General features: G+C 39.9%; 1 protein-coding gene across 1 annotated transcript in view; it reads left to right on the forward strand.

Moving 5' to 3' along the window:
* Window positions 1-8218, forward strand: part of lama5 (laminin, alpha 5) — a 108134-nt gene extending 99916 nt beyond the window's left edge. The window contains 9 exon segments of the mRNA XM_038309294.1: window positions 172-295; window positions 371-519; window positions 1462-1654; window positions 3275-3412; window positions 4013-4172; window positions 4263-4393; window positions 4513-4606; window positions 4684-4803; window positions 7961-8218. Of these exon segments, the coding sequence (XP_038165222.1) occupies window positions 172-295; window positions 371-519; window positions 1462-1654; window positions 3275-3412; window positions 4013-4172; window positions 4263-4393; window positions 4513-4606; window positions 4684-4803; window positions 7961-8109 (1258 nt within the window). The 3' untranslated portion in view covers window positions 8110-8218.
* Window positions 8219-8971: the final 753 nt, after the last annotated feature.

Consider the following 8971-nt stretch of genomic DNA (forward strand, 5'->3'; position numbering starts at 1 on the left):
CAATTAAAAAAAAAAAAAAAAAAACTGAGGAAATACAAAAATAGCCTCAAATGGTGGTTATGCCACCTGGGCAACTTTTAAATTAAGATCGAATGACTTCTGAACATCTACTGTTAAGAAAATAGTATTAACAGCTTGGTAAAATATATCGACTATTCTTGCATCCAACAGCACAAATGACCAAACAGTTCTGGACTTACTGAAGGCTAAACTAAATGTGAACGTCCCTCTGAGCTGTCCTGCAGCTAAAAAACCTCAACAGATCATTGCTACTCAGCACAAACGCAAACATAAGGTACTGCAGGCTGCATACCAAAGTTCTGCTCCTCCAGCTGCCATGACATCCATTAAACACGCTGCTTCCTCTCAGGGCAATCAAAAGAAGCCGCCGAAATCTCGCAGTCGCAGTACCAGGGAGTCCTGCCAGAGGGAGCTGTCGCACCCTGAAAGCAGAGCGATGCACTTCAGCGGCTCTACCTACAGCTACCAGAGACAGGATTCTGTGATGATCAGATCCATGTGAGTGTAAACACAGATGAGAAGAACCGTTTAGGTGGACCTCCATGTTTTGGTCAGTCTGGAGGTGGTCCATCCTCTCTCTATGTTCAGATGATGGACTGACTGAACAGAGATCTGGGAGATGCTCAAAGCGTTGGTGGACCTTTAGACTTTTCCACAACCTTCTCTCTGAACTGCATGCTGTGTTCCTTGGTTCTCATTACTTTCTTTGTTCTCTTATGTTCTCTGAGGCCAGGAAGAGAGCAGTCGGGTTTATACAGAGATTAAACACTTCACATTAAAGACTCTTTTAACTGATTAGAGGGAGGAGTCAAGATGGAGGCAGCAAACTTTTCTTTTAGGAGAGTACAAATGCATGCCGCACTTTTTAGATATTTACCTGTTTATTATGTTTTCCACTCACCTCTGAATTTTACACAACTTTATTCAGTCTAGATCAGTGAAGTTTTTCGCTGTAATGTGACCAAATTCAAAAAGGTTTAAGGGAAATGGATGGTTTTCAAGTTATTGCTGATGGTCTAAGAGGCCCATCAGCAGGCATTTGGGCATCAGAGTCAGACCTGGGTAAAGGTAGAATTACACTTACATGCTGTGGCCTCTTTGACCTCCAAGTTCGACTCCAAAGTGTTGGTTTGACGTCCAAATTCTGCCAATATACATTTCCCAGCTAATATTTTCATTTTAAGAATACTGCATGTATACTCACTTGTTTATTGTTAAAAGAAGATAATTTTTTTCCCCATTTTTAAATTTTCTACTTCCTCTTTAAATTTTTAGATGTTTAAATTCTTTGTTCTTTACATGTTTAGACTTTAAACAGGATTTTAATCACTGTATTAAGAAATCCATCCAGACAAATATTTGTGATTGCTGTATCATTTATATGTAGGTTCAGCTTGCATATAAAGACAACCTTATATAATACAAATCGTCTTTCCGCAGCTCTCACCTGTCCTTAGAGGTGAAGATCAACTCCTCTGACGGCTGCATCCTCTACGCAGCCGGCAGGCGGCACGGCGGACCGGTGATGTCGCTCAGCGTCTTAAAAGGCCACCTGTTGCTCTCAGTAGAGGCAGCAGGGGTCAAAGTCAAAGTACGCAGCCTGAACAGATACAACGACGAGCGGTGGCACCCGGTGAGGTCACAAAATCATGTTGGTTTTGTTGTTTACAGCTGAAAAATTTCAGGGCTCATCAGGGCAAACAGCACTGCTAATTGACTCCTGTAAGTGTTTTTCTTTGAAACAATTGATGTCAAAAGTCATTCCAAAACAAAAAACAATCCACTGGACTTTGTTTCCCTGGAATGACTATGACCTGGATGCAGGCTCGGACTGGTAATCTGTGATACCGGGCATTTGCCCGGTGGGCCGGTCCTAATTTCAGTGTGGAGGGCCGGCGCTTCTTAAATCATACCGGCCCCAACACTGACTCTCTGGCCGAAGCACCCAACTGTGACAGTAAATAACTCAAGCAGCTCAAGAAGTAATACAATGTTAACTATCTATATGATGCATGCATTTATATAGCCCTTCCTTGTCATGCACATCCCTGTGACGGTTGGCGTATGGTGTCATTATCTATTTCTTCCAGCAGTAAAATCGTTGCAAAAAAGTTAATTATAATAAAACTAAAATGCTTTCTTTAAACCAAGCTACGTTGTTCCTCTTTTTGCGAATTTATGTTAGAATATTTTGCAAATATATGTTGCGGTGCATGATAGCGTTCTAAAGGCTAACATTTCCCATCTTATGTGCATTGTTGCCTGGTTAGGATGTTTCCCAATCTGGCAGATTAGGATGGCCGTCTATGGGTAAAAAATGTTTTTCTTTAGATTTATGGCCTAAGAGATTAATAGACTTTGGATCAAACTGGGCGAGATTTCATATATCCAGGCGGTTTATGAAAATTTTTTGGGCTGGAAGACAAGAATCAGTGACATCTGCAACCCTGCTGATTATGTTGTAGAGCTAGTATGCGTGAGTGAGTGGGTTTCTGGCTGGCTTTGTGCATGTGTGGACGTTACGCAGCAGCAGTCACTGTTGCGTCTGTGTTTATAACCAAAGCCAGTAAAACCACTTTACAGAAGTCTTGGTTGTCGTTCCCAGTCCGAGCCTGCCTGGATGAATGAGAATCTTCAACAGATCTTAGAAATTGCATTGCAGAGGTTCCCACACTTCCCTCTCTGCAGACCCATATTGCAGTTTTACTGGAGGAAGCCCGAGGCGCTCTTAGGCCAGCCGAGAGACATCATGTCCTGGGTCATCCCTTGTGCCTCCTCCCGGTGGGACATGCCTGGAACACCTCCTGAGGGAGGCTTTTAAGGGGCATCAGACAAAGATGCCTGAGCCACTGCAGATGACTTCTCTTGATGTGGAGAAGCAGCTCCACTCTGAGCCCCTCCTGAATGACTGACTCTCTAAGGAGGAGCCCAGCCACCCTGCAGAAAAAGCTAATTTCAGCCGCTTGTATCCTAGATCTCGTTCTTTCGGTCATGATCCAGATTTCATGACTGCAGATGAGGGTAGAAACGTTGACCACGACAGACCAGTGCAGTGTCTGCATGTTAGCAGCAGCTGCACCGATCTGTTTATCGATCCCCCGCTCCATTCTCCCCTCACTCGCTCCTCCAACCCGTCAGTTTGGAGGAGCGTTAGAGATTTAGAAATCTCGTACAGGAGAAATCGTGAAAGTAATGGGTCGGGACTGTGTTCACCAGATGTTTCTAAGGTTCTCTGCTTCCCGTGTCTCTGCAGGTTTTCATAAAGCATGAAGGGAACAAGATCATTCTGACAGTAGGTGGCATCAGCGTTCGATCTAAGAGGATACCTGGAGGCAGCAAGATGCGGATCACAGGGCCTTTATTTATTGGAGGAATCCCAGCCTCAATCAAGGTCAGATTTACATTAATTTTAGTATGAATACGTAATTCACACCATTTTCCAGCAATAATATTGACTTTAGAGTAAAAAAAAAAAAAACAGGAGGAAGTTTTCTCCCCTTTTTAAATGAAAAGCAGCCAATCAGACGTCAGGGTTACTGTGAGAGCGGCTCTAGCCCCGCCTCTGACTTTGGGGGCTGTCTGACCATTTAAATTAGTTCATGGTGTGCTTCAGTGCAGAATCAATTGAATAATTTATTAAATTGTAAAATAATTATACTCAATACTGGAAATAAAATCAACATATTTAACAGAGGACCATAAAAGTTACTATTTATTTACCTTAAATTTGTATTTATTTCCAGTTTTAAGAGACTAATGACACATTTAAATAATTATTTCATAATTTATAATGACAGCAGAATTAATATTTGTGTGAGGAGCAAGTATGTATATATGTTGAAGAATATATGTATGTGAGAATATGTATCGTACGAGATAAAATGTGTATATGAGTATGATTTATGGCTTGTACTGCCCCTCATATAAAAAGGTTCTTTTTGCCCTTTATCAAAGCTCATTTTTCCACTTGTGTGGGGGTTTTAAATTCTAGCCTACAGGTTGTGATGGTTTCATCGGATGCATCAGGGATCTGAAGCTGAACGCAGTCCCTGCAGGAAACCCAGCTTACAGTCAGGGGGTGGTGCCCTGCTTCCAGAACCCTCTACAACCTGGAGTGTACTTCTCTGGGGAGGGAGGACACATGGAAATAGGTAGGTACTATCCCTGTGTGTTTCGGCCGTTGTATTTTTTTTGTCTACGTTTGAGTGTAGACTGATTGAAGTGTCTCCGCCTCCTGGCAGACAACTCTCTGGTTCTGGGTCGGGATTTTGAGATCCAACTGGAGGTTCGACCCACTTCAGACTCTGGGCTGGTGTTGCACGCGGGAACTTCATCTGACCAGTACCTGAGCTTGGTGCTAAGCCAGGGGGAGGTGAAGCTATGCTTTCTTTAACCAATAAATCAGCTTCAGAATAATGCATTGAGTCTTTTTTGTCTAATTTTTCAGAGTCCTAAAAAACAAACCTAAAAATAGTGTGTTTGTGTGTGTAGGTGATTGTTTCCATAAACAGTGGCAAAGGGGAATTCTCTACCTCTTTAATCCCTGAGGAGCCTCTGTGTAACAGGCAATGGCACACGATCAGAGGTGAGTTTAGACCATCAAATCATTTTCTGCATCTTTTACCACTCTGTCGCATTTTGTAATGCAGATTTCATCTCCAGTGGTGAAGATAAACAACCTCCTGCAACTGCATGTGGATGGAAGCAGTGAACAGACTGTGGGCCCGAAACAGAGCCGGTCTGCCGGAGCTAAAGCTACCGTACACCTTGGAGGCGCACCAAGTGAGTACAATATCACAATCCCATCAGCCGTCCGAACCATTTTAGCGTTGTCTGTCTCCAAGGTTCCTGTATCTGAAGTCCTTATACTGACCTCTGCAGTTTATGGGGGGATTTAGGTTGTCATCTACAGGTGCTGGTCATAAAATTAGAATATCATGAAAAAGTAGATTGATTTCAGTAATTCCATTTAAAAAGTGAAACTTGTATATTATATTCATACATTACATACAAACTCATATATTTCAGATGTTTATTTTGTTTAATTTTGATGATTACAAATGACAACAAATGAAAATCTCAAATTCATCATATCAGAAAATTAGAATATTACTGAAGACCAATAAAAACAAAGGATTTATAGAAATGTTGGCCAACTGAAAAGTATGAACATGAAAAGTATGAGCATGTACAGCACTCAGTATTTAGTTGGGCCTCCTTTGGCCTGTATTACTGCAGCAATGCGGCGTGGCATGGAGTCGATCAGTCTGTGGCACTGCTCAGGTGTTATGATTGCCCAGGTTGCTCTAATAGTGGCTTTTAGCTCTTCTGAATTGTTGGGTCTGGTGTATTGCATCTTCTTCTTCACAATACCCCAAAGATTTTCTATGGGGTTAAGGTCAGGAGAGTTTGCTGGCCAACTAAGAACAGGGATACCATGGTCCTTCAACCAGGTACTGGTAGCTTTGGCACTGTGTGCAGGTGCCAAGTCCTGTTGGAAAATGAAATCTGCATCTCCAAAAAGTTGGTCAGCGGCAGGAAGCATGAAGTGCTCTAAAACTTCCTGGTATGTGGCTGCGTTGACCCTGGACCTCAGAAAACACAATGGACCAACACCAGCAGATGACATGGCACCCCAAACCATCACTGACTGTGGAAACTTTACACTGGACTTCAAGCAACGTGGATGAAGTGCCTCTCTTCTTTTCCTCCAGACTCTGGGACCTTGATTTCCAAAGGAAATGCAAAATTTACTTTCATCAGAGAACATGACTTTGGACCACTCACCAGCAGTCCAGTCCTGTTTCTCTTTAGCCCAGGCAAGACGCTTCTGACGCTGTCTGTGGTTCAAGAGTGGCTTGACACAAGGAATGCGACAGCAGAAACCCATGTCTTTCATACGTCTGTGTGTGGTGGTTCTTGAAGCACTCACTCCAGCTGCAGTCCACTCTTTGTGAATCTCCCCCACATTTTTGAAGGGGTTTTGTTTCACAATCCTCTCCAGGGTGCGGTTATCTCTCTTGCTTGTACACTTTTTTCGACCACATCTTTTCCTTCCCTTCGCCTCTCTATTAATGTGCTTGGACACTGAGCTCTGTGAACAGCCAGCCTCTTTAGCGATGACCTTTTGTGTCTTGCCCTCCTTGTGCAAGGTGTCGATGGTCGTCTTTTGGACAACTGTCAAGTCAGCAGTCTTCCCCATGATTGTGTAGCCTATAGAACTAGACTGAAAGACCATTTAAAGGCTTTTGCAGGTGGTTTGAGTTAATTAGCTGATTAGAGTGTGGCACCAGGGGCCATCAATTTTGAACCTTTTCACAATATTCTAATTTTCTGATATGATGAATTTGAGATTTTCATTTGTTGTCATTTGTAATCATCAAAATTAAACAAAATAAACATCTGAAATATATGAGTTTGTATGTAATGTATGAATATAATATACAAGTTTCACTTTTTAAATGGAATTACTGAAATCAATCTACTTTTTCATGATATTCTAATTTTATGACCAGCACCTGTATACTGTAAAAATGTTGACACACTGGAAAAACGATCTATAAAAAAGTAAAAATTTCTTACATTAAGTGTATTTACCCTTAATTCGAGTAGTTTGCCAATGGAATGATTCTTTTTATTATTAAAATAATATATATATATATAATCTTATATATAATGTAGATAATATGCACTTGAAAAAAGACAATGCAATTGTGTTTTCTTATTTTGAATGTAAATTATCTTGTTCTATTGGCAAAATGTCTCTTTTACCTCCTCAATACAAGAACAAATGCACACATTTTAATAAAAAATTACTTATCTAGATTTCAATTTTTTCCAGTGCAGGAAAGTAGTGGCTAAGGTCTATAAAATGAGTTTTAAAGAAGTAATGTTTAAAAAAATTAGCACTTTTCTGCTTTCATGAAAGGCTATTTTGATTGTAGAATACTTTAAAAATATTAATTTCTTTATCTGTTATTTACATTTTTGACTGTTGTTTTGCTCATGCGAGGATTTGTGGTTAAAAACAAATTAACTTGACAAGATTTAAGCAGCCAAATTCTCTTTTCTATAGCTGCGAAGTATTACGGAGTACCTTAAGGATGTGTACTCAGACCCATAATCTTCTTGTCATTAAATTCCCAGCGCTCGTTGATAATCAGCCTACAGTATATCACAGTCAATGGCTGCACTATCAGTTCTGGAGTCTTGACTAAAGACTCAGTGAACTTACTTGTGGCTTAATAACATTGCATCTGCATTTTTTTTACAGCAATATATCAAATCACAATTGTTATTGCATTGTTTTATGTAAAAAGTAAAGTGCTTGGATGTAGTATTTGGTAGAACACTACCATATTTCATAAGTTAATAATTTACTCCAATATCAATATATTTGGCCGATGGAGTTGACTCTAAATGGCCTTTAATGTCCACAGCTGATGTATTGTCTGGATATTTTGGGATACAAAAAAATTCTGACCCATTAGGCACCATCATGTTTTAATTTTCAGCAATGTCATTCCAATTTTAAACTTTTTTTTTCTATACTGAGCAGCTCTATCACAGTGGTGTCTGCCTTCTAGAGTGTGCACCTTGTAACCATGGCAGCGTTAAATCTCTTCAGCTTCCTGTTAGGTCCTGGAAGTTAAAACTTTAAGCAGGTTGGGATAATTTCCATTTCTAATACCAGGCTGAATACTTAAGCTGACAAAGCTTTCAATGTTGCTGCCAAGATCCCAAGTTTCTGGTTCTCGCTCTGCAAAAATCACCCCTAGGATATAAAACAGTAAGGGAATGATACTGGAGTCATTTTATCTTCCCTTTCAGGCAGTCTTCCCCTGGTTTTTTAAATTCAGGATTTATAAAACAAAGCAAGATTTTTCTGAAAAGGTCAGTTTTTTCCAAATTGCTATATATTTTATTCTCTGTTCACCAGGTGAGATCAAAGCGTCCAACCACCTTCACGGTTCCCCAGCTTTCCAAGGCTGCTTCCACCATGTTAGCATCAACCGTAGACCTGTGATGTTGTCCAAACCGCTCTCTGTGCACGGAGCCGTCGGAACTCAAGGCTGTCCTCACATGTAGGCATATCCTCACATTCCCCGACAGTAAACAATCGGTGGTGGGTGTCATGATACTGTAGCTAATTTAAGATATAGTAATATTTATTTTATTTTTTGAGGGGAGAAAAAAAGCATATTTTATATATTTTCACATTACTTTTTGTGCTACATCAGTAATAATTGGTTTCACATAACTATGCACTGATTAAAATGAATATTAACTTTAAAATTAAACATGTAAAACAAAAAAAGCTAATTTTTTTTCCCAAACTATGTTCCTGATTCTGCTGTATATTGATGAAACTGACATGCCTACGAGTTAATCCATGTGTGCACACTGTGATACTTTATACCTAGAACAGGATCAGGCCTCATAAGTTGGTTTTATTGATTGAAATGGAGGTAAAGCATGCCTTAAAAAAAAAAGTGTTTTCTTTGAATTGACCTTAAACAGCCTTCTATTGTTATCTTTCAGTAATCCTAATGGAAAACGCCCTAAAATGTCATGAGCGGATCCTATTTCTTTTTAGCCACATATGGGCTAAATCCATATTTGTTTCCGATAGGTTAACATATTTCAAATTCTTAAAATACCACAAATTTTGCAGTAAATTAGTTATTAAATTGCAACCAAATAAGTTTGACCATAAATAACCTCAGTTCTGCATGGACACCACCTGTTCCCTCTTTAACCAACTTTAACCTTATGATCTACACTCATCCTGTTCATTTTTGGGTTTTTTTTTCTTACAAATGTCTTCATTTTTTGTAACAAACAAAAAAAGTGAGCATGTTCATATTTTTAAAAATGTCTCAAAGAATAAGCTGCCAACCCACTCACTCCCAGCCCTGTGTTTAAATAAATTCTGTTTTCATATAAAATG

Source organism: Cyprinodon tularosa, unplaced genomic scaffold, assembly GCF_016077235.1.
Source record: "Cyprinodon tularosa strain WSP-4 unplaced genomic scaffold, ASM1607723v1 ctg66, whole genome shotgun sequence".
NCBI classification, from domain to species: Eukaryota; Metazoa; Chordata; class Actinopteri; order Cyprinodontiformes; family Cyprinodontidae; genus Cyprinodon; species Cyprinodon tularosa.